The 26,345-nt window shown below is 37.1% G+C and overlaps 1 protein-coding gene and 1 non-coding gene across 2 annotated transcripts; one reads left to right on the top strand and one right to left on the bottom strand.

Annotated features, from left to right (window-relative positions):
- Nucleotides 1–1,319: 1,319 nt before the first annotated feature.
- Nucleotides 1,320–2,929, bottom strand: LOC116161007. The gene is made up of 2 exons (XM_031474184.1): nt 2,121–2,929; nt 1,320–2,065 (listed from the first exon to the last, which is right to left on the bottom strand). Exons 1-2 carry the CDS (start codon nt 2,758–2,760, stop codon nt 1,320–1,322), a joined length of 1,386 nt encoding a protein of 461 aa, XP_031330044.1. The 5' UTR covers nt 2,761–2,929.
- A 4,287-nt stretch (nt 2,930–7,216) lies between these two features.
- Trnaa-agc lies at nt 7,217–7,289 on the top strand. Its single transcript has one exon. It is a non-coding gene; the product is annotated as a tRNA-Ala (tRNA).
- Nucleotides 7,290–26,345: the final 19,056 nt, after the last annotated feature.

Raw genomic sequence — 26,345 nt, 5'->3', positions numbered from 1 at the left:
TTTCAACACGGTACCATCGAGATCATTAAGTTCGTAAACCCACTTATAAACTTTCCTATTGACAATAAATGGTCTTACAAATTTGGATGCAAGTTTGGCTGCGAAGTAGCTAGCTGCATCAGATACAACATAATTCCTCTTCCAAGTTTTGTTTGACCTGATCCTGATCGTAGATGTCGTGTATAATCTTTGACCTTTTGTGCAGATCACAGAATTACAAGGGGCATCCCCTGGGGGTTCCTTATGATTACCCTGTGGATGGTAGTGGGATAGATGACAATTATAACTCGATGCTAAGTTTACAAAAGCTTTGCTGTAAAACTGTGTCTTGGAAGATGGTGTTCGAAGGTTTGACTGCTTATGATGTCATCCAAGTAGCTGAATACATTAGGTTCTAGGTCAGCTCCAATAAAACGATCTATTAACCTTGATCAAATTGCATTGTGAAGGATAAAGGGCATTTTACGTAACTGGAATCTGGTTCTGCCATTGTACGGACTCCATGTCAAGTGTCTTGCATCCCTTATCCTGTCGCGCGTGGTGTTGACGTAAGGGAGCGGATAAGCATCCGTTTGGCTGTCTTGATTTAGTCGCCGAAAGTCTACACAAAAGCGGTAGCCATAAAAAGGTAAACTCGGAATTTTACAGTCGTGTAATGACGTCATTTTCGTGGGAAAAAACGTATGTCCTATTAAATTTATTTGTTGCTAAGTAACTGACTACTGGTGTCTAATTACCTGCATGACTTTTACTATACAGTGGTGTACATAATATTTTAGCATTTTTTGATAATAATTAAGTCAATTTCCACAAGAAATCTATAGGTCTTAATAAAAGAAGAAGTCCTAATTAACTGACTGACTGACTGACTGAGATATCAACGCACAGCCTAAACGACTGAAGATATCGAAAATAAATTTTTAACATGTTAAAAAATGCGAATAGTTCATATTTTTTTGCGAGCGAAACCGCGATGGATAAAATGTTAGTATTTCAAAAAAGGTCATTTACTCACTAATTATTTTAATAACTTGCTCAACTAACATATAAGTAATATTAACATATTTTTGTTTTTAAATAAATAAATATTAACAAAACGAAAATCACAGAATATTATTTAGGAATCAATACTCCCGAAAAGACCCAAAAATTAATTAGCAGAGGAGTACATAAAAATTCAAAGAACCACTATCGAAACCACATCTACACAAGAAAAAATTGCACTACCTTGATGAATAGTTGGAAAATCAAAATCGTAAAACAAACATATACCAATGCCAATTTATTGCGATTGTAATGGTCACAGTATTAGAAGAAAATTAGTCGCCCTCGTCCGTATCGTCAGAGTCAAAATCAAAGTATTCGTCGTCAGTAAGGTCGTCATCTGCGTCTGTAGTGATAACAAGAGGTGGGATGTCAGAAGCATCACAAACTTGTACTGCTCCCCAAGCCTCTTGTATTACTTTGTCCGTATGGTTTACGTATTTCTCCCAATTATCCCTAGAAATCTCCCCGATATCCCTAGAAATCTCCCCGATAACCCTTTCCCATGTTGCCAAAACCTCTTGTGGTGATCCCTTAAAATTTGCAATGTACTGATCGTATTTTCGTTTACACTGAGACCACACCATTTCAATCGCATTAAATTGGCAGTGGTATGGCGGTAACCGTAAAATTTTATGTCCTAAAGGCTTAACATATTCATCAAGGTAGTACTTTTTCTCTTTGGGGCAGTTTGCGCTGACAATGCTCCATATTTGATCCTTCATTGCCTTTTCTGGATAGCCGATATTTTTTTCCCCTAACCATTCTATCATTCTTTGTTTTGTCCATGATTTGGTGGGAATTTTCTCTAAAAGGCCAGAATGGTAGCTTGCGTTGTCCATAATAATTAAAGATTTTTCAGGAAGATTTGGCACCAGTTGAGTCTTGAACCAATTTTCAAAATTACCCCTGTTCATATTATCATGATAGTCCCCTGTTTTTTTTCCACTTTTAAAAATCAAACTTGCCCCACCAATAAAGCCATCGTTCGTCCCAGCGTGGACAATAATGTATCGATGACCTAAAGAATATCTCTTTTAATAATATTGAAAAGGTATTATAATATCTTATTTTACCTTCATTGGGTTTAATTGATTCCGTGTGCTTAGTATCATCTTGCCAGCTGTTTCGAAATGATCCCTTACTAAATATCCAGGTTTCATCCATAAAAACCGGAGTATAACCCTCATGTCCCAAATTTTTGTTTTCAATGTACTCCCTTAAGAATTTTATTCGTTTGTGGACAATATCCGGTAAATCCATAAGATATTTTCTGTTATTGGACTTCTTCCATTTAAAACCCATACTTTTGATCCACTTTCTCAATGAATCAATGGAAAATTGAAAATATTCGTTTTGCTCCAGAAATTTTTGTCTAATAGTTGCCAGTGTAACATATTCCTTTTGGGAGTACATATAATAGATTGTATCCCGAATTTTATTCTTCAAATATTCTGTGATTTTCGTCTTGTTAATCTTTTGCTTGGTAGAGACATTAGATGCGTAATCTTTGTCGGATTTTACACCATTTTTTCTCAAATTTGAAATGGTTGTTGGGCTGACTTTCGTTGCTTGTGCAGTTCGCTGTATAACATTGTTGATGTCTAGTGGTATGCCATTCCGAACTTGTTCCTGTTCAATTTGAAAGAAAGCCAACACATTTAGAATTATTAACTGTGTTTGTTCGTTAAATCGATGAGGGTTTTTTGGCGGCATGTTTTGACGCTTTGGCGTTTTCAAAACTTCAAAACTGACAATCACTTGACAAGCATTTCAGGTAAAATTTAGCCACGACAACAACATTTCGGCAAAATTTTTTGTCATTGTCATTTTACATTAGTTAAACAAGGATAGACAAAAATGACGTCATTACAAGACTGTAAAATTCCGAGTTTATCAGCCTTTTCTTTCTTCAAACTCCTTTATATAAACGCGATATCGTGAACCACCTCCTAAGTTGTTCTATACTACTCCGGTATTTACCTTAGAAATTAGGAAAACTGCAGGAAAACCTAATTCGGAGTAGCCGGCAAAATGCTCAAAACTGGTCTAAGGAAATTCCCATCTCTGTCACAGATGAAAAATTCAGTCCAGGTTCTAACACCCAACCTCCGACTTTATAGCCCAACGCTCTACCATTGAACCATAAAGTCGGTGTAATATAACGACAGAGTAAGTAAATGATCCCCTTACAAAACGATTATTAAAGTATAACAAAAATGCAAGTATGTTTTAATGGCTAATAATAATTCAGATTTGTTCAGTATATACAATCTGTAATTTTGCTCTTGTTTTCCTTTACAATCAATAAGACATTTTTCTAACTTTCAATTTTTAGTTCTCGTCAAGCTGGCAGCGTAATGCTCAAAGGATTCCATTGTAAATTATATTAGCTCTTCCTTGAATTTAGTACAGTTTCAAAACACAAAGAATATGAATCCTCATTCCTTTCTTTCATGCTTCAAATTCCTCATAGCGGCGCTACTTAATTCACATTTCCTTACTTATTTCCGAAAAGGGCTAGAAAAAGTGCACATTCGTGATTTTTTGCTCGACTCTACAATGACAGCCCGCTTTTTCTTTGCGCTTATATTAAAATAACGACACTCTCGTCATGCAATGCGGGTAAAGAATTTTTATTATTGCAAAATATAAAACTACTCCTGTGTATAAGACAAAATATTGTAGTAAGTAAGTAACGCTGGCACGTTTCTTACAGAAAAGCGTAAAGCGAGCTCTAGGGAAGCTGAAATACCGCAACTCAAAAACTTTCTGTATTATTCAAAAGGATTTATCATATGATATGTAAAATTCAAACCTTTATCAAAACATAGAAGACGTCCTTTTTGAATTGTATAACAATGAAAGAACGGTTAAGGCGATCGATACAAATTGTAAGACAGACATTACCTTCAGGCTAAGTTGTTAGAATTTAAAGACACTTGAACTTCTGCGGATGCAGTTTTACAAGTTTCCGTTGCTTCAACACGCCATAACATTTTTGTCATACAGTTCATACTATTTCTGCAGTTTATCTTTCTAGCGTTGCCGATCTACATTTATGATTCCTAATTCTAGAAAACCATTGCGTTCTTAACCCAACCTTAATTTTATGTTTGGCCATCTTATTTTTAATATTATTGAATGGACCAAACCCTTCAATCCACATGAAGAATAATTTGGTCCGTCTAACTATACAGTGTGTTCCAGATCGCGTGGGATTGCACGGGTGACTTTCTTATTATTAAAGATAGAGAGGTTAAATGGACAATTTTTTGCAGTTTTAGATACTTATTTAAAATTTCCTTGCGAATGTTCAAAATGTCAAATAGGTTCGACGTAAATTCAAAAAGACTAAAATTGGTCATTTCCTTGAATGTCTTATATCATCGAAATCTTTCTTTTAAAATGTATAGTAGTGTTCCAACATGATGGTTTTAAACATGACAAAATAAATCAAGCTTGCGACTACTGGATGATTTGAACGCAGTATTATTGGGTATTTGCAATTCTGAAAATCTTCTTGTTCAACGATTCTGGTTTCTAATCTTAATTATTAATCTTCACCTCGATTTTGCGTCTATTTCAATTTTGAGTGATTGTAGAACAGAATCATGGTGACTTCATTGTTGTTGTATGATCGCATTCTTCAGATTTTTCGATGTCCGGTGATAGGTGAAGTTTTGTCTTTAAGTGCCTCATTACCAGTTTTTCTACTTAGGCAATTTGAATAAAATCTTGAAAACCATGCAACGGAATTGAAAATCTACTGGCATTTTGAAAAGTTTGGGCCAGGAATTCTAAGTAGCCAATTTGGTCCTTCTCATTACCTCGATTATAATAGCTTCGTTGGAGAACGGCCTCTAGAAGCCATATCTGCCGGGTTTAATGCTCCAGGAACATTTCCAACAGGAAGTTTTCTATTTTTGTTAAACCTTTAATCTCTTGAACTCTATTCCATACAAATGTCTTCCAGTGACCTGTCTAATTCAGAATAATACTGTGCTGAAGTCTGACTGGAAGTTCTGGTATGTCAAGAGTTTCTAACACGCTAGCAAGAAGTCTTTGTCCAATAAAGGTAACCATGAGTTCTAAGCCGAGAATTGTAATCTTTTGCACTGGGAAATTCTTGATTTGGCTTGTATGAATTATTGAATATGAACTTTTCCATGACTTTGACTTTTGAGACCTTAAAATTATTACAGCTGAGTACGCAGCATCAGTTCAGTAACACTCGGGGTATCTTCAAGTTTACTAGTTGTTACGTCCCTGGAAAAATCCTTAATTTTCCTTAATACCGACCTGTAATGCTTTACTTTCCTATATTAAACCGCGCTTCGCGCAAACGCAATCGTAAGAATTTTGGGGACATCAAGTTACCTTGAAAAATAGAAAAATCGAGAAGTTGTTGCTGTCTTGTTCTTCCCGCTGTGACACCGCAAAAGAAACGCCTTCGAACTTCACCGCCTGGCCGGCCAGAGAACCTTTATCGTCGTTTGTCGTCATCGCCAAACGGAAGCTGTCTTGTTGCGAGGGTGGCAAGATTATCCCCGCAATTGGAAGCTGTTTTCCGTATTACCATCGTTTCATCAGCTACGGCATCGTCTGTCTCATAGTTGCGAGGGTGGCCAGATTATCCCCGCAACTTTATCCAGAAAGAAGGAAGGAGAAGAAAATTACCCTTCGGCACAAGATTGTTTCCCGCATACTGAACCTTAACCGACCGGCTGCCAACAACGTTAATATTGATTTGTATATTTACAATTATTGATTTATTTAATTTTGTATTGCGATAGGGAGTAAAGCTTTTACCTATACTTCTCTGTTTATTTACCCCAAAAGACCAACCCTTTGTACGCTACACTAGTACAGTAAGCCATTAACCCAGTTTAAATTCTCATCCGATTCTTTTGCTAAATGATGCTGAATAGCGGCTGAAAGGATTGAATTTCATTCCGGAAACTCTCGAGTATGAAGAAAATATATTAAGTTTCATCGTACCAAAGGAATCTAGGAAGTCTCGATCAGATTGTAAAAGATTTGAAGGAAAGCTTTTCGGGTATCAGAGAATATGCCAATTATAAATTTCAAAAGAACTGAAGGTTCAATATCATTCATGCCTTTATCTAAACATTGGTTCAATCAAAGCTGATTTCTTTCGTGGGTGGATGCATCGAAAACCGGTCACTTATCGATGAGGGTAAGCCAGTAACGACCTAAATTTGAAATTTCGTCTTCGGGAACTTGCTCCATAATGCCATCTTTCAATCTTGAAAAATAACGTTGCAGTCTTGGTAGTGTCCATCTTGCTGGAATTTTAACATCAAATAATTATCAAGGCGTCTTTTAGCTATTATGAAGTTCCTAGGTAAGGAAACCCAAGTAACTTTCAAAAGCTGTGGGGTAGTTTTTTGCAGCTTGAGGGAAACTTTTTAGCAGTTGACGGCTTCGGGATTTCGGGACCATTGCTTGTAGTAGAAACTGGGACTTAACCTCAGGAGCAATGGTGTCGTCCTCATCAATTCTTTTAAATTGATTCCAAAACGCGAACCAATCTTTCAGGTCACCTCCGAATTTGTTGAATTAAAACTTCCATTGCACCCTGTATATACTGAATTCAATTTTCGCTCACACTGACCGACAATAGAGTTCCAGAGACCACCACCCTGAAACTTTCAACTTGATAACTTCAAAATTATGGCCTGTAGTAAGGTGTTCGGAAAAACTCGGAAAAATCACGAAAAAACTCAGACACGTGTTTTTCGATTTTCCCATAGGTAAATCATAACTGAAAATCAAATACATTTACTGTGAACTATTAGAACTCACTAATGCGTATAAGACCGCAGGAAGTACTTTCACATCGTCTAGTTTTGCTTATAAATGCCATGATACTGCAGTTTTGCTAAGAAAAAACGTGACACAAAGAATAAATACTGCAGTTTAAGGATCGAATAATAATTCATTAAATTATGAAATCCGCTTTAAAATTACAAGCAGTTTAGGGTAGGACTTGCTTTTGTTAACGATCCGTCATTTCAATATTTGTACCTGGTGGTTAGGCAACTCAACTGACGCTCAATTGGCGTCGATCTACATTTTAAGTGAAAGTAAACCAATTATTGAAAAACGATCAGCACGCGTTGTTATTAATAAAAATTACCGTTACGAAGGGGGTGTAGCTCAGATGGTAGAGCGCTCGCTTAGCATGCGAGAGGTACCGGGATCGATGCCCGGCACCTCCAAAATTTTGTTTTCTTTTGTACAGAAATTGATTCCTTCCTCCATGCTTGCAAAGAGCTCAGTTTTCCAGTCCTGTCTGAATACGTTACTTTCATATTAGAGATACGAGGAGCTGCGCTTTAAACGTGTGCAATAACTAGATTCTTGGTGGGAAATTTTTACTTCCAAGGCATACATTTTTAAATCATTCAGACTCATAAGGAATTTTGTCTACGACTGCCTTAAAATGCAGAAAAACAAACGTCGAATCGTGTTGAAGGCAGTACCCCTTCAAAGTATGGCTAAATTAATCATCATTCCTAACAAAAGTTAGACTGAAAATTATTAGTTGACTTGCTTTAAGTTAAAGATGTCACTGATAGCTGCTATAGGTAGGCACAAATATTCCTATACATATCAGTGAATTCTTTCTTTTAACGATGGCCGGAGTAGGTACGTCCCAAACTGAATATAGTTAATGGATTGGCAAAGCTCAAAATGTTTTCCGTGTAAAATATGTACGGTAATACACTTCGCACTTAAATAAAAAATGCAATACTGGAGAAAGTGCGTTAACTTTTACTACTCACTTCTTATACAATAACTGGGTGCGTAAATGGGAAATTATCTACAAAATAAAAAAAATCGATTGTGTATTTTATTCAATTTTGAAGTGGGGGGGGGGGGGGGGTTCTTACTGTGAAACCCTATAGCATCCTCATCCGGTATTTGACAATATGTCGAACTTGATTTCCTAATTTTCTACTTTTTTTAACGATTTGAGAAAAATGGCAAATTCATATTTGTGAATTTTATTTTGATATTATTGTTTAGTTTATCCCGTGAGAAAATTGGATACCAGACCACCCGGAGCTGCATAGAATTCCCCTCACCTCAGTATACAAAGATTGCAGTGTATTGGACATACTCTGACGGCAGACTGTATCTCGCATACAGTATCCCCGCGAAAATCGGTTTTAAAGGTGATAAAAGGTGAACTTTATCGACACAAGGATTGTGGCAGCTCCAGGGATTAGCCACCCCTGCCCTTTTAATGTGTCGGTCTCTGAGGGGTTGTAAAAGTAGCTTGATAGTGGGAAAAAGAAAATGAATTGTGCACTTTTTTGCCTGGAATAATTCATGATTCCGCTTAATCAACATTTGAAAGTCGGAAGGTTTTATGTAAGTATTAGTTGCTCATCGGAACTATGAAATGTTAGTAACTGGTGCGGAATGTACATTCTGGTCTCCCTTGGATTGGTAGCCAGTTTCATGTGTCCCAGCTGTAGGTAGATAGTCTTCCATACCCTTCTTGTAACCTTCCTCCAGTTTATTCTCGACACTTTCTATGGCGTTTCCAATAGATACTCAGGTTCCTTCTCCCCAATACAGCAACATCAAAATCCAGATGACAAACGACCCCAAAGACATAGAGATTTACGCGTTCCCACGGGAACCTCACTGGAACCGCTAAAATATTCCCAAAATATAACATCGACATAACCAAAGACAACAATAGTATGGTGTCACACTATGCTTTTTTACCGGTCCTGATAAAACCCTCCTGCTTGGCGGGATGAAAATATCACCTCAGTTTAAACTCAATAGCAAAAATAGGTAACGCATCCCGTTAATAGTATGACAAGTAGATGTCGTCCTGTCAAACCGCATCCGCTTTAGCAGGGGCGGTATAAACGCATAGTGTGACATCGCCCTTAGAACTATTTTCACCTTCTTATAGAAGCGGATGACACAAATTAACTGCGCTAATTAGTTTTACTGTAACCCCCGGTTCAAAAAAATTTGCCGCGTGTTTCCAAAAAATCCACAAATTCATTCTCCTGTTTCTTCGTCAAAAACCCCAAATGGAAGCCCCGATGAAGACCAAGTAAACGCCAGCAACTGTTTACGTTTAAGGTCCCAGGAGTATTAATGTGCGTACGGCATGATTCTTGTAAGCAAAGTTCAGCCGAAACCTCCCCACCAATTCGGTTGAAATTTGAAGCAGATGTTCCCTTAGATGGTCTCGAGAGCTGAAAAGCTTTGGGAAGCGATTCGAAAATGGCAAACTTTTTGGCAATAATTTGTAAACGATTGCAAAATGAGAAATGTCCGTTTGGCTATAAAACTTATATTTATTGGATACGGTATGAGCAACAAAATTTTGATTGAGAGAAGGTCGTGGAAATTTTAGGTAACGTTAATATTAATTAATTGGGCAGCTCTCGCTAAGAAGTTATTACCCAGTGAGTTGATTGTGTGATTAAATACAATTGTGAACAAAATAATAGCTGTGTAATATGTACATTGATCGGTGCGATAGGGCGTCGGGCTTACAACCTTCACCCTCAGAAGTCGATCAAGATGTTGACGTCGACGAGCTTCTGGATCATGTGGCGGTTATTGGCTCCGACAAGGGGTCGGCACCGTGGATATCACCAGGGGAAGGGGAAACCATTTATGGATCAGGTAACAGTCTTACAGCATAGGAAGGGGTCAACTTATTGAAAATCAGATAGGCGAATGATTGATTATGTTAGAAATTTCATAATATTATGTAGATAAGGATCCAGATTCGGAAAAAATCCTGTAGACTGTAGACTTTTTCTTAGCCAATCCACGAATCCAATGTTATTTCTTATTCGTGTGTTTTAGTGTACATGTATACTGAGGAGAATTAAATGTCCTTTAAATCAATTCCAGAAATTCAATAAGAATATAAGATTTATATCAATGAATAAGTAATTACTTATTCAATGGTTATATGCAATAAATATACACAGCTAGTGAACTCTTCCTTCAATCATTATAGAAAATGGAACGCTTTTTGTACATTCTATATTTGTATGTTTTGAATTCTCGCACACCATTGTTTGTGTTGATATTTAATTTTTCTGATTTTCACCTAGTATTACGTCTTTAGAAAACGAATTACAACACTGTTAATCTTTACAGCGTAGAATACTTCGGAAAATCACTCGACCCTCTGGGCTGCGAAAACAGGGCAGGAATTCAACAGGTGCTAGGCAACACACATAAAACATAAAGATTCAATAATAACAGAACGGGAGAAAATTCGTTCCAGTAAATAAATCGAGAAATATTTGGAGAAAAACATGATAAAATACTTCATATATTTACGAAATTTAGCGGTCTTAAAAGTTCCACAAGTATACCTTCCATGCGGTCCTACACTACTCCCTTAATTGCATTCGTCGTCGTCGTATGCTTTACTTTTAAAGTGATCATGACGTAGAAGACCCCGGAAAATTGCCATAATTTAAAAACACTTCTTAATTCTAAGCAGAAAATGGAAAAGAAATAATATGTACAACAAAAAGCGTTGTTCCAGTTTACTAATGAACGGTTTGTCGGGTTTTTAAATGTTTAAAACACTCAGCTGATGTACCACAATAAGCTTGTATAATTTATTCTGACTAATGCTACACTTTGGTAAAACGTAATGTAATAGCGTACGAACGACACAAGTTATGAAAATTACAAGATAATTACAATTTCGTGAATGTTTACGCAATAAATTTCGGTGTGAGCACAGGACGGAACTAATATTCAGGCAAATTAACGCACGGGCAGAACCACTGTGACCATAGGAAATAAACACATTCTAGCGGAACTATACATCTGCGACCTTATCTGTACTTAGATCGAATATTCCTCCTGTACATTTGAAGCCGGGAGGGTGGCTAATTGGTTCTATCGAGTAGGCTTTGAAAAGCACGCGAGCTTTCCTAGCACGCACAACACGCACCGATTGCTGTATTGCCCGAATTAAAAGATGGATGAAACTAAATCACGATCAGTTTACCCTTATCGCGGTGACTGCTACCAAATTCTCTAGCGGCGAATTTGCTACCGGCTGCATTTTAAACTAAATTGCAGAAAGTTTGCCTGCATAAGTCACGAAGGACGATATATTATAATCTGGCCTGTGCCACGCTCAAGTTCTAATTAAGAGGTAATTGGGGACACAAACAGTTCCGGTTCATGTACAATGATAATTCGCCTTCTTGGTGACCTTACATTAGATCCTACTTTAGATAGAGAATTACCATTAGCCGGGCTGAAATTTCAAGTGTTCGCCAAAGTTATGTGTTATCGTACACATTAACAATCCTCGTGGCGAGCTTGAGCTTGGAAAATATTTGTCTGCCTCAATATTGGAATATTAAACTTATGTAAATCAACATTGTTATAAAAATAGTGTTCGTCAAGACAATCAAGGTTAAGCTAATAAATGAAGTGCTGTAAAAATGGATTTTATACTTTGTAAGTTTTTAAATACAAACAATTTAGCAACTTTTGGCAGATTGCTCCATTTCAATAATTAACAAGTTAAAAAAGTAATCGTAAAACGCATTTCCACATTAACGGTCTTTGTACGAAAAAAATTAGTTACCCTTTGACACATGATTTCAATTTGCTTTTGTAAGAGTAAAATATATAAGAGTTTCCGCTGAAATTTCAGGAGAATTGGATCAAAAATAAACAATGTTAGTCTGTGGATGGGTATTAGTTTTATTTAGTCTGTGCACGTTTTATTTATGCACGTTTAATTTATTTTTTCCCCTTAAAATTTCAGAGAAAAACCACTCATAAATAAGAAATTGGAGTCTGCGCATGCGCAATCTATTTTTTAAGAAATTGCACATAATAAATAATGACCCAAAGGATCAAACGTGGTTTCTATCAGAGCCAATTACTTACTTTTATAATAAGCATCTTCTATTAAAATCTCAGAAAAATCCGCCCACAAACAATACCTCTTAAGATATAGATCTGTAATGATTTATTTTCTCCATTACGAAGCATTTTATTATTGTTTATGGTTTACTACTTGTCGAAGAACCCCCGTAACATTTGAAGCTATTTGATGGATGGCTCCGCCTATTGATGGAATTGCAATTTTTCGGCACAGAAATGACAGCGCATTCTCTTTGCCTCGATTTCTGGGTGTCTATTGTCATGTCTTTTTCTTTGTGAGCCGCATCGAAGTACACGCCCATTAAAAAGACAGATAAAAGCGCAAGAAAGAACGCATGGAATTCTAATTATCATCTTCCGAATATACAGGGTGATTCCTATAGTACCTGCCACCGTTTGGGAGCGTGTAGGTGGTGCGTAGGGGAGTATTTTGATATAGGACACTTGGGGTCGGAAATCTAAAATAAGGGTGCCAGAGCCAAATTTACCTTCTGGAATTTCGCGCCTGTAGGTAGGCAACCCAACCGGCCGGCGGTGCACACGGAGCGATCTCAGGCGGCGATGTGTGGCTGACACTTGATCAGAATTTTGTTTAAACCCACGAAATCCCGTCTGCAACGACGCGTATCAAGTGAATAAACACTATGGCAATAGTATAATAATAGTTGGCTAGATGTAGGAAGTGCATTGAGAACAACGGTGGCCACGTTGAACACTTGTAAACGTTATTGCTTTTGACTGTCGTTTTCCCTCCTTCCCTCCCATGTCGCTTCCTCGCGCTAACTCGCTCTGCATCGCTCCGCGCGAAACGTCGGTCGGTTGGGTTGCCTACATACAGGCGTGAAATTCCAGAAGATAAATTTGGTTCTGGCGCCCTTATTTTAGATTTCCGACCCCAAGTGTCCTATATCAAAATACTCCCCTAGGCACCCCCTATACGCTCCCAAACGGTGGCAGGTACTATAGGAATCACCCTGTATATGTATACTCATCTCTGGCGATTGAATTCATAATTTGGGAATTCCGTAGTGATTGATTAGTTTGGACGAGATTCACCCAGCTCCCAGTGGAGTTTTCATAATATACGTTTTACCCAGAGACTTGCAAGTCTCTAGTTTTACCCTTTTGAGGTAAATACCCTCATGATGCATTTCACTTATTTATCGTGTACCTTTTTTAGGTTTCGGCTGTAATAGGGTGATTCCTATAGTACCTGCCACCGTTTGGGAGCGTGTAGGTGGTGCGTAGGGGAGTATTTTGATATAGGACACTTGGGGTCGGAAATCTAAAATAAGGGTGCCAGAGCCAAATTTACCTTCTGGAATTTCGCGCCTGTAGGTAGGCAACCCAACCGGCCGGCGGTGCACACGGAGCGATCTCAGGCGGCGATGTGTGGCTGACACTTGATCAGAATTTTGTTTAAACTCGACTTGTAGCAGATCAGGTGGGTTGTAGTCAACACACAGTGTGGAACATCGCCAACAACAACAACTTACACCCATATAAGTTTAAGAAAGTGCAAGAGTTACGGCCGGGTGACCATGAAAGGAGGCTGGAATTCTGCAACTTAGTCGTCCAGGAGGAAGAAGCTAATCCGAACTTTCTGAGGAGCGTGCTAGTTACTGACGAGAAAGGATTCTCAAGAGAGGGGACCTTCAATCCTCGTAACAGCCACTACTGGGCGGAGCACAATCCTCATGAAACGTTTACGCGAGGATACCAGGACAAGTTTTCTTTAAACGTTTGGGCTGGCATCCTGGGGGACAACCTACTGGGGCCTTACATCCTCCCTCCGCGTCTAAATGCCCATAATTACCTGATTTTCCTGCGCGAGGTGCTACCAGAACTTTTAATGGATGTTCCAGTGAACTTGTACTGGGACCACTGGTTCCAGCACGATGGGTGCCCTGCTCACTACGGGCGGCAGGTGAGGGAACACTTGGACCAAACCTATCCGGACAGATGGATCGGCCGTGGAGGTGCGGTGGAGTGGCCTGCCCGCTCGCCCGACATCACCCCATTAGATTTTTACTTGTGGGGTGTGATGGAAGCGCACGTCTACGAGACTCCCGTCGAATCCGAAGAGGACTTAATTGCGCGCGTCGTCATGGCCGGAGAGGCTGTTCGCCAGGACATAGGAGTCTTCACGCGAGTTCGAGGGGAGTGGTTGGCTAGATGTAGGAAGTGCATTGAGAACAACGGTGGCCACGTTGAACACTTGTAAACGTTATTGCTTTTGACTGTCGTTTTCCCTCCTTCCCTCCCATGTCGCTTCCTCGCGCTAACTCGCTCTGCATCGCTCCGCGCGAAACGTCGGTCGGTTGGGTTGCCTACATACAGGCGTGAAATTCCAGAAGATAAATTTGGTTCTGGCGCCCTTATTTTGGATTTCCGACCCCAAGTGTCCTATATGAAAAGACTTCCCCTAGGCACCCCCTATACGCTCCCAAACGGTGGCAGGTACTATAGGAATCACCCTGTATGTATACATATGTTGTAATGTAATTTCCATCGACAATCGTTGCCTCATCTACGATCAGGTCTACGATTAACCCTCTTATCTGAACCACCTTTGACTTATTTTAGGGTTCAAGTTCCATACACGTTTTACGTTATGTAGCAATTCTTGTTCGACGTACCAGTTTTGTAACCTCGGATTAAACTCACCGTTCTCTGCGGGTGCCGACGCCCTTAGCTTCCCTCCACATCTGCTAACACCAGCATCAGAAATAGGTAACCGGCAGGAGCTGTTAACATAGATGATCGACCCTCATATGGGGGGTTATCCAAATATGATGTAATAAAGTAATGGGGAGCAATGGAACAGGAAAGTGAACCTTATAATCCGAACAGAACAATTTTTCTCAAGCGTAATTTAATGTAACAATATCCAAGGTTCTTGTTTGAACTAATGAATTTATTGAAAAACATAGATTGTAGACCGGGATCAAGTCAAAGTATTTCGCTAAGAAATAAATTTATTGTACAAATTGATGCATGTTATTAGTTACAGGATCTGAGCACGTTTTCAACGGAAACGACAAAACAATTGTTATGCGAGTAGTTGGTCATCAAACAAGCAGAAATTAATTATCCCACTATTGAGGGCGGATTCTTGGTCATTGTTCGTCCGGAGAAACAATTTAGACCGTATTCACGCTCAAACTTTTACGGATCGTTATCTATTTAATATCTCTATTCAGTCTCAATACACTAACTTGAGGCTGAAGTATATCAGAATATGTATATGTGGCAAAAAAAGTGCAAAAAATGTGATAGCCGTATTTAGCCAAATGTGCTATGCTGATGAGAAAAACTGCCAATCTACTAGTGTTTAAGAGTATTAAACTGTATTACAACGAATGTGACTGAAAAAAGCTAGGATAACCTATATATTTATAAAAATATACAGCGTATCCCATTAAAGATATTGAAAACGTATTTTATTGGGCACTCCCTGTATATTGAGTTCAATCAGTTAGATAGTTACTACATCTTTAAAATACGTTTGTGTTCCAAAATGAATGAAAATAAATGGGGGTCAAAATATACTGAGCAACCCTATACCATTCCCATATGTGTCCTTTTTAATCCGACCACACAGCAATAGAGAATTAAATTTAACATGTTGAATGCAAAAGGAAGAAAAAAAGTTGATGTTGAGCTGTTGTAATAAGCTGAAAACGATTTAAGGAATGCTATAGGATAAAGTAACAAATTTCTAATTTTTGAGTGGCAGTGCATAGGTGCTGTTTAGTTCCTTAAAATCCGATCTAAACTATCTAACTAATTTATTAAGTAAATGTACCATAGGTTTTATAGATAAAAATTACTTCAAGGACTGCGAGTCAGTGTCTGAAGTTAAAGAAGAAGAATTTTTATAAACTTGAATATGGCACTATTATGTTAAGAATAGACATAATATTCCTTATAAAGTTGTCGTTTATAAAATATGTTAAAATTTGTGAAAGGCGGATGTTTTCATTACTCCAAAAGTTTCGAGATTTAAATATGCCATGTGATGGATGGCTAAAGTTACCGTATGCTGACGGGTGGATGATTTTAAAGAGTAAAAGAATGTTTTAAAATGAATTAATCAAACGAGTTGCGCATTAGTATGGAACTAAAGTGAAGGAGCACATACGGAATACATTTTCTGTTTCCTTGATGAAAAGTATAAAGAAACAAAAGTTTTGTTCACTTTCACGGAAACAGAAACAACAAAGACATTACACACTTCTTAGTTCTTCTAAAGTTTTGCGAAAGGAAAATATAACTCAAATGGAAAACAGTTCTTATTTGTTTAAACTGAACTGAATTAAACCTTTTTCATATTGACACAGAAGGCCAATAGCTTCTGATTGGTCGAATGTATGATCTGTTATTATTTTATAAACGGCACAAAATGAATTGGATTGTGCTCTCTATATCAATATAATTATAATAATATTTAAAACACTGAGAGGGTGTCCCTTGTTTATGTTACCAAACATTTAAATTAAGAAAAATTACTCGAAGCCGGAATGATAGATATACATTTGATTGGTCTCAATAAATCTAATGCTCTTTTGTTTTTCGGTGCTTATTGAGTTTTCTAGCACTTTCAATAGATGTAGCCACTGAAAGCTTATTTTCGCAGCCGACACTCGATTATGAATTTGATTACTTATTTTCATATAATTCGGATTTTGCATTGGATTATTAAAAACTTCTTAAATTTGGTTGCCGTAAGAAATTTCTTTAACAGCTTAAATTTTTGGGGTGTTTTGTTTTTAGCCCATTCCCCAAAGGCAATACAAACTTAATATTGTGTGAAATTTGTCTATGTGAACATTCCGCTTTTTGATGCGGTATTTTCAAAGGTTTTTTACTTTAAATGTAGGTAGCTTTAATCGTGACACGGAACCTAGCAATAATTTTTATTGCATCCATGGATTGATCCTTCTAAAATGCAAATCAATACACCAGCCCAATGTAGGTATTAGCCAGGTTGCGGACAGCATTTTCCGTTATGTTAGACGGCCATTTTTCCTTATAATATAAGTTTATAAGTATAAAACATTTTTATAGCAAAGTTAAGTTGCGGTGTGTGCTGGGCGTGTTCAATTTTGCTTATAAGTTTGAAGGAGTCTTAACCTCACTTTTATTTTACATTGTGTTAAAATGTCCAAAGTTCACTACTATGCTCTTAGACAAAAAGAAAAGAACTACCGCCAACATAAACACTGCACAATTGTAGGTTAGCAGGAAAATGTTATTTATGAGTGATTACGTACTGCGCAGTGACACATTATAAGAACTTCATTTTCATTGGTTCCGCTATTTATAAATATATATAAATAATAATATAAATTTATATTTCTTATGTTATAAGAAAAAATGGCCGTCTAACATAACGGAAAATGCTGTCCGCAACCTGGCTATTAGCTAAAGTCACTAGATAAAGTAACGCAATGATGTCCGCCATTTTCAGTTAAAATGTGGCGCCAAATTTCAATAACTAACTATGTTCTTATGAATGTAAGGAAAGTGGTGATGCTCACTAGATATGGGGGTCCACGTGGTTGGGGAATAAACGTACCTGGACATAAATCAGACTTCGTATGTAAAAAAGATTAGTCCTGAGAGGCTCCACCCTGTATATACAACTTGGGACGATACATACTTTTTTGAGAGTTGGCAACCATGCAATTTCTAGGTGGGGAAACGCTACTGCTCCACCGAGAAAGCACGAACTGGGGTTACGTTTGGCATCTTGTCTTGAATGGCGGTCGTGAACGCGTCGCTCCATAAATGTTTGTTGTTATTTTGTGTTATTTAATGCAGGTACTAATTTTTGCATTTCTTTATATCGTATTTATGTTTTGTATGCCGCATTTTATATTTGTTGTGTGTTTCAATCTTTGTTTTTGAAATTTACTTGGTTTAACCGTAATGCAGAATCACATGTGTGATACCGTTATGCTATTGTTTGTAATTGTTTACGTTTTTGGTGTAATGCTTAATTTATGTTTATTGAGGTTGATTACTTGGTCTTGCCCCAGAAGTAACATTCATGTAAGTTTTGATAATTTTATTTTAATATGTGGAAATTACCGATTCGTTTGAGGTATGTACTGACTTGTTGTTTGTTACTAATAATTTTCTCCGTGAATGAAGCAGTTACGGGGATGAAAAAAAAACTGTAGTCGCAATTGAGGTACGACACCTAATTCCGTGATTGTCTTCGACATCAAACTGTAGGCTCGAAACCAGGGGCGGGCTACCCATCTTGCAGGAGCGAGATTACGCTAATCAAAGCTCTTCAGTTTAGAATCTATGCGCGACAAGTGAGTGGCGATTCAATAATTTCCACATATCTGTTTTTTAGTCAAATTTGCCTACAAGGCCATGTAATTTTCCATCTTGCTTTTAACAAAAGGACTTTATTGCACCAAATATTCTGTGTATTTCACCCTTTCTCAGAATCTTGGTACCTGCTCCTACCTGACCCATTGTTCCCAAAAACTTGCGTTTTAACCTTGAGTGTAACCAACCTTATGTATATGCATTTACTATCTTTGTTAACTATTGCTTAAACTTTTACAAAATATTAACTTTTGGACTGTTTTAATAAACTGCAAGGTTTTTTTTCGTCGTGCTCTTTTTACCTTTGGCAGTTACTTTTGCGAAAAGTACGGCGCCCTTCTGGCTTTGCTTACTTTGCTTACATTAACGTATATCAACTAAATTTCCGGGTTTTCACAATCTTTATAATTACGATCATTATTATACAAACTTTTCACAATTTTAGTGTTTTATTTTACGTTCCTTCCCGAGTGTACTTCAGGTCATGGCGTTGTTTACTACTAACGTAAGGGGACTTGCCTTAGATGTTTGATCACGTGCCACTTCTCAAATTTAAGCGGGATCTTGTTTAGTTTTGGAGGGAATAGTCATTCGGGTGGCAATTTTTAAACGTTGCCGGGTTGACTTTATTTCCGTGTTCTTGTTTTGTGAAGTTAGCGTAGAACCTGGGGGTTAAGTACACTACAGTCCTAAGATTTCATCTTAATTTAGGTTACCAACCAACTAATTCTTACTTCCGAATCTGTGGGAATCAAATTTTGATAAATTTTCGTTTTATAAAAATAAGGACCAAGGTTTCTCCTGAAAGGTTAGTTTATTGAGACAACTTCCTAGGATTTCTGTCATGCGATTTTTACCATTATGAACTGCGGTTGGAATAGGTCTGCCACTACCATATTTACGTTGCACTATTTTTAGAGTATTTTCCTCAAAGTGAAAAATCGCTATTGGCTGCACTTTGTCGTCCGTCCGTCCGTCCGCCCGTCATACGTACTCCTTGTACACCACGGAACCGATTGGGGCAATACGGGGCTCATTTGAAAGGGCTTGGTCCAAAGATTCCGTGCATACCGATATTCGTTGGTTTTGCGCATGCGCAGTGTCAAAAATTTAGATTAACGCATGTGCAATGCTAACTTTTTTATTTATGAAGATATTTAAATGAAACTTTATATGTAAACACTATTACTGGCGTTTTCAAAATGTTGTTTTGCGCATGCGCAATGCCAACTTTCTTATTTATGAAGGCATTTAAACGAAATATCATATGTAGGCACTTTGAATCATACTAAAACTAATACCGGTTTCAAAATTACTGTTTACGCATGCTGCATGTTTTATTTATGAAGGTATTCAATGAAATTTCTAGTGTAGACAATGCGCAATGCTATTTACGAAAGCATTTATAAAAAGTTCCATATGTAGACATTTCGAATAAAAGTAAAACTAATGCCATTGTTTAAATACTTTATTTAAACAATGCTTATGCCCATTTCAAAATTTGATTGTATTTGTATACGCTCCACTATTTTTCATTAAACTGTATAGACTTCGACGATAGGCGGCTCATTGGTCCTAGCATTAATATTATTAGGAGGAAAATACGCCCTCGTCATTTATGTTTACATAATGACTTTTTAAACTTGTTTTTTTATTTACCTATGCCATAGATATACATATACGTATAAGCGTCATTTTACAGTTGTAAACGGCACATGTTTACACTGCTGCTCAATAGAGGGCGCTTTTAAGTATACCTAAATGTGTTGCCCATAAAATTAAGGTTAGCAATCTGTTGTATGTATCTGCGTCTAAAATGTATCTTAGTGTAGTACAAAATTCCGTCTCATTAACAGCTATTTGTGGAAATTTATCATGAAATTTGTCAAGACAAGGCCTTCTTCTTCTTCTTTATAGCAAAAACTCAATATTTCTCGTGCTCACATGTGCAGTTTCCCATCTGCGAGGTATTTCACTATCGCCACAATTGCTTGCTTGCTTACGCTTACAAATATCTAGAACACCTAAAAGTTAAATTAGTTATCAGTCTCAATCAAATTAAACGAAATTTAGCATACGTCTATATCATCTGCACCAACATTCGAAATAACATGAAACGAACTGATGACCGGTTGCAGGAAAGCGAATTATAATCAAAATCCTACATTATTTGCCAAATCTGAGTTTAAACAAGAATTTTGACATTTGATTGGCTGCATACTGCAGTATAAAGCAAATCAAATGTCTTAATACCGGATTAAACAATGATCCTGGACTATTTTTTTATGCAACTGGCCGTGAGAGTCGTAAAGATCGAATTTTCCTTAATTTCGGTGAGCTTGATTCGGTCGTAAATGTCGGTAATTAAGCGGTCTTTATTGTATCTTATCGCTCGATACTTGTTAGGGTCATCTTTAAAGCGTGATGAACTTTCACTTTGGTTACATTGGCAAATGCGGCAAGGAAAATTAGCTAAAGCTTTTAACAAAGCCAAGCAACGAATTAAGGCCAAGGTTATCGCCCACCACCAGAGCAAGCATGAAATGAACTTTATAGCTATCATTTTTAGTCTAAATAAGAAGACCGTCATCTAACTAAAGCTTTAATTTGATTGATTAATAAATTTATAGAAACTTCGTTTACATTATCTTTTGATTTTAATAACAGAGTAACAACTACATATTATATTTTGAAGGGATGATTGGTGATGTAGTGGGAAAGCGCAAATAAAACGCGGCTACAGCTGATTGTTCACATACACGAGGATTATTGATTTCGAAATCATCATAATAAACTATGTAGGGTACTGATCTCTAAACCACGTCAGGTGGGCGTTATTTAGGCTGAAATAATACCAAAGATAATAACGTACAAACCATCTTGTATATGCGAATGTTTTAATTTAATTTAAATCTGGAGGATTTCATTACGAATAAACACAGAATTGGTTTATTTCATCGGAATGTGTTATTTTAGAGTATACTTTTCCATTTTAGAAATGTTAAAATACTTAATTTCTTGTTTCAATTTTATCGTTCCTGTATATTTGTTTATTTAAATGTTAGACGACGACATTCAGTTGGCTCCAAATTGGCTGACAATTTGCTGACGAGTCTGCTACCATAATCACGAACTATAACTCTGGCGATTTCATCAGAACCAGTGTGCAATTGTTGGATGCTACCCAGCCTCCATTTTAGGAAAGGCGTGGTCTCATCTTTAACTAAAACTAAAATGCCTATGTCGGCCGGTACGAATTTTTTATCGAGAACCCGATGGCTTTTTTAATACAAGGTATGTACGTATTTCGATCTCCAGGGTGCCCAAAACGACTGCCGAAGTTGCTGTACATGTTGTCATCGTCATCTATTTTACTAATAATAGCGTTAAATTCTTTTAAGCTGCGAATTTGATTACAAACGATACGAACGAAATGTTTTTTTCCGACTTGCCACAGGTCACCGAAATGTGGAGTAGAAGAGGAGTTAAACGCCCATGTAATTTTCTCAGATTCAACTGAGGTTTGCATTAGCCGATTAAGCCGATTGGCACCCATCATTTTAATCCAAGAGGGTCATAATTTCGCGATAACTCCGCCAAAGTGAACGTTTAGAACAAAAGTCCAGTCCAACTGAAGCCCTTTGAGAGTTACCGTCGAACAAGTGAGTTTGAAATTGCCGATGTTCTAAAGGGGCGGAATCTAACTCTTCCGTGCGATTAGATGTCCATTTACGAAGATGAAAGCAATCCAGCACGAAAAGATTTACTAATTCTACATCAACGAAGTTTTTAGCATCATCTACTGATGGAGCTCCGTATAGCAAATCATCAACATACAAACTAATGGGAATGCCTTGAGCGGTCAAAGGGAATTGTTGCTGACCAAGGGCTGCGAGTTCTAACAAAGGTCTAATGACCAAAAACGGTGATGAAACACCATACGCGACGGTGTCTAACTGGTACGTAGTTATGGGATCCGAAGGTGAGAATCTCCATCGAATCAGCTGATACTTACGATCCTCTGGGCGAACAAGAATTTTACGATACATTTGGCGAACGTCACAGGTAACCACCGAATAGCTGAACTGAATTTAAACAACTCACGAAGCTGCAGAACGCAATTAATTTTTTCAGATATCAAAATTAAATGCAAATGCAACAACAGGTTAAGAAAATTGTCATGAAATAATTAACGCTGCATATGGTTAAACTAAAAATGTAAATCTTTTTCTTATGGAATTGTGATGGACTCATAAGCCTTTCTCCACAAGCGAGCACTAACCGATTCTTCTTCGCCCACGCACTTTCTACACAGTAATCGATAAGGATTTAGTTGAAATCAAAAGAGGTAAAAGAAGGTAACAGCATAAACTCTTTCAGTTAAAAGTTTGTTTCCAACTTCGACAAAAAAAAACCGTACGCATCAAATAAGAAAGTTTTCAATACGTTCGGCTTAAACATACGAATTCGGTGTTTTAAATTTGATGTCGTCCACGAGATTGAATAAATCATTTCATCTATCTATCGCAACGAACCATATTGGTTACAATTACAATATTCATGATTTCTAACTGTAAAATCAGCATATACACTTTGAACTTTTCGAACACAGGAACTAAGGTGATTTCAGCCTGCAAATTGAAAAGTTAGAGGACTCTATTTTATCTTTGCCCTAAGTCTACCCATCCGTTGCGCAACTTCTATAGGAACTGTGAAACGGACAAAGCACTTATTACGAAACCACTTTCGAATTGACAAAATTTTCAAATTGACTTTATCTTTCAATTTAAAATGAAGACTATAGGTTTTGAATCTCCTTTTAAGTTTAATTTAAAATCAACTTTCGCTAATGACAAAAGGGGCGAATCTGGAAACGACGACGCGGAGAGTGAATTAATATTACGATTATTAGATTGAAACATCAGGCAGTCCAATTCTTCTACTGTCTCGATAGTCTATCGTCGAACAAAGGTAAACTGTCGCTTAGTTTCAGGTTAATCAAATGAACAACTAACGTCGTATAGAGAGCACTTAGGAAGTTCCGTAAGTAGGTTTACTTCAATTAACAATTACGTGGTTCATTAAGCATTTTGTTCATTAATTATTAGTGTATAATATTAGGACCACGGAGTGTAACGTCTTTCAATAGAATTATTTCGGTTGACGAATTTAATTTTCTAAGATGATTTAGCGCATTGTGAGTACGAGGTTAAATTTTGAACAAGCAAGAAATTACTTTACAGTTCCTCGCCCAACGTTTTCGGAAGAAATTAACTGTATTAATCGCCAAAATGGCAATTACGTACCTTTGAATGAAATCAATGCATTTTATAACGTAACATTACCCCACAAACGTTTACGGTTTCAATAACGTTGCCGAAATATTTAACCGCAACAGCAAAAATTTTCAAGTCTGTAAGTTTCAAATCATTTTTCTCCGTTTTTTGAAAGCAAGCGGTTCTTGTTTGAATTTGTTTTGGAAAGTACTGTTCTGTGTTTGCTTTGTGAAAAGGGTTGCGTAAAATGACACTGAAAAATGCAATCAATGTATGGAAGTTTTGTAGTTTCAAGAACGTTCACGAAAAGAGCTCTAGTGCAAGAAAGGATTCGATTTATGAACTGTGTACGTGACTTCTTAAACGTTATCAAGTTGATTACATAACGGCGTACGATTATTGAAATTGGTTTGTTTTAAAAGAATACTCTGATTAGTGGGTTAGAACAAAAAAGTCCAAGAAATTTACTGGAACTAAAGAATTTGTAAAACTAAAAGTGACGAAGAGTTCAAAAAATCTTGAGAATCCGATTCCAAAAAAAAAGGAAAAGCAGAGTTTGAAAAACCTGATGGGTTTAAACTAAAGAGTCCGAATAATATCTCGCATCCACAATCCGTTAATTTTGACCTTTATGGAATTTAATGAAGTTGAAAAATGAGATGAATGTGAAATATTTGAGAATTCTGAAGAATTGAAATGGTTTTGAATTTTTAAGATTTAAAAAAATTGAAAAATTAGCTGAAACAATCCAAAAAAGGCGGCTCTCCCAGGATGAAGCCCTTAATTTCACTAGGATTGGGCTGACTTCGGTGATTATGATGTTGATAACAGGGACGCGTAAATGTTGATAGTCGGGACTACGTACGCGCTGTTCGGGTTATGTTATTGAAACAAAGCATTACGGTGGTCGCAGTGAGGGTGTTGACGCAATGTGGCATCTGCCTAATTCTGTGAATGTCAAAGTGAAGCGCGACATTGTTCCGCTACCATTACCATTCCACGTCATATTATTAGCTCCCATGAAATTGGCCGCGAAAAATTGTAGGCTTCAAGATAAACCAATGTACCTCGATCTGAATTCAATGAACCTACCAAATATGTTTGCATTGTACTCACATTCTTTTTCGGAAAATCCGATTTCAACGAACACGGCCAACTTCACAGGAGCACCAGAAAAATTTGAATAAATACCAAAATTATTAACGTGCTTTCTTTAGAATTCGTATCAAAATTTGTTTCCATTGCACCCCAACTTGTTTGGAAAACCCGGTTTAGAACATAACGACCAACTTCATGCAAGCATTAAAAATAGTTTCCGTGGTATCCTTGTCCTTTTCGTTAAATCCGGTTCATAAAGATCACGATGAATCTAACGAGGAAACCGAAAATATTTCAAATAAATCCTAAACCACATATATGGATCTCCTTATGAACGTATGTAAACCAACCTAGGACTCGTCGCTTAACTTTGCCAAAATTATGAGGAAAAACGAATTAAATTCTGGAAATATTACTTTTAGTACAGTCAAATTAGATCAAAAAATGGGCATTCCGTGCATCAGATATGTCATCTCTAATTTTTCTTTTAAATTGTTAGGATCAATATGGATGTGTAAAATCCAAGTTTTCGACATTGAAAGACCTGTGCGAGCGACACAGCACTTGAAAATATGTCATTTTTCTTACCATTTTTTGGTTTTTGTAAGTTTTACTCCTGAAGAACCCATTTTAATGCAATTATTGTCGTATACTTTTTTGAACTAGACAAGTCGTGAGTCGTAATAAACTTGTTGAAGAAGTGCTAAAAATTGCGGATAATGAAAGCAAATTAAATATTGATTTTTGTCTTTTAGTGGAAAAATATCTATGTTTATAATTTATATGATGCCTTATTCAGTGATCATTCAAACCATAGTGCTGTGAGTAAGCTTTCTGCTATTGTCACAGATCTTCTATATTCGGTGTCCCTTTTGAATGGTCGAGCAAGGTCAGGCAAAAAGAAAAAATTCACAGATAGTGGATCTTGCTGAAGAAGAAGATGACAACTTTCTTATCATGGGAGATGCTGGGGATCCAGAGGATATCAACATTCTAGCTCTTTCTATGCGGATTTATGGAGACTCCTCACCACAAAGTCCCCCCAAACGAACAAAATAATAAAAATGTTCATGAGGTTTTTATGCGAAAAAAAGGCAAATTTGATTAAAACTGAAGAATTTACGAATTTTTGAAACGCTGTACCTCCAAAACTATTACACTTACAGAGCCGGTCAAAGGCTTGAATTGTCACAAATTTTGTCTAGTTGAAAAAAGTATACGACAGTAATTGCTTTAAAATCTGTCCTTCAGAACTAAAACTAACCAAAACCTAAAAATAATAGAAAAAATGGCGTATTTTCGACTGCTGCGTTGCTCGCACAGGTCTTTGGATGTCGAAAACTTGGATTTTTGACATCCATACTTAGCCTAACAATTAAAAAAAAAAATAGAAATGACACATCTGATGCAAGGTATTGTGATAATTTGACTGGACTATTTTGTCACTTCCGGTTTGACTGGCAATCCGAAACCGAAAAATTTTTTTTTTTAATTTATCGTCCATAAAGGAACAACGTCGCAAAATGTCACCCAGGAAAATAGTGGGCGTATTGTTGAGAGTTTCCCTAACCCTTTGATTATATACTTCCACAAAATGCAGAATCTATTGCGAAAAACTAACTTAATATCTACAGA

Source organism: Photinus pyralis, unplaced genomic scaffold (genome assembly GCF_008802855.1).
Source record: "Photinus pyralis isolate 1611_PpyrPB1 unplaced genomic scaffold, Ppyr1.3 Ppyr1.4_LG1, whole genome shotgun sequence".
NCBI lineage: Eukaryota > Metazoa > Arthropoda > Insecta > Coleoptera > Lampyridae > Photinus > Photinus pyralis.
Note: the sequence above shows the minus strand (reverse complement) of the source record. Positions and strands in the feature narration are given on the sequence as shown.

Excerpts from the sequence above, each read along its gene's own strand:
- LOC116161007 (XM_031474184.1), bottom strand. The coding sequence starts at position 2,760 with ATGCCGCCAAAAAACCCTCATCGATTTAACGAACAAACACAGTTAATA. Across the intron at positions 2,066-2,120 it reads ATCAATTAAACCCAATGAAG|GTCATCGATACATTATTGTC; the intron begins GTAAAATAAGAT and ends GATATTCTTTAG.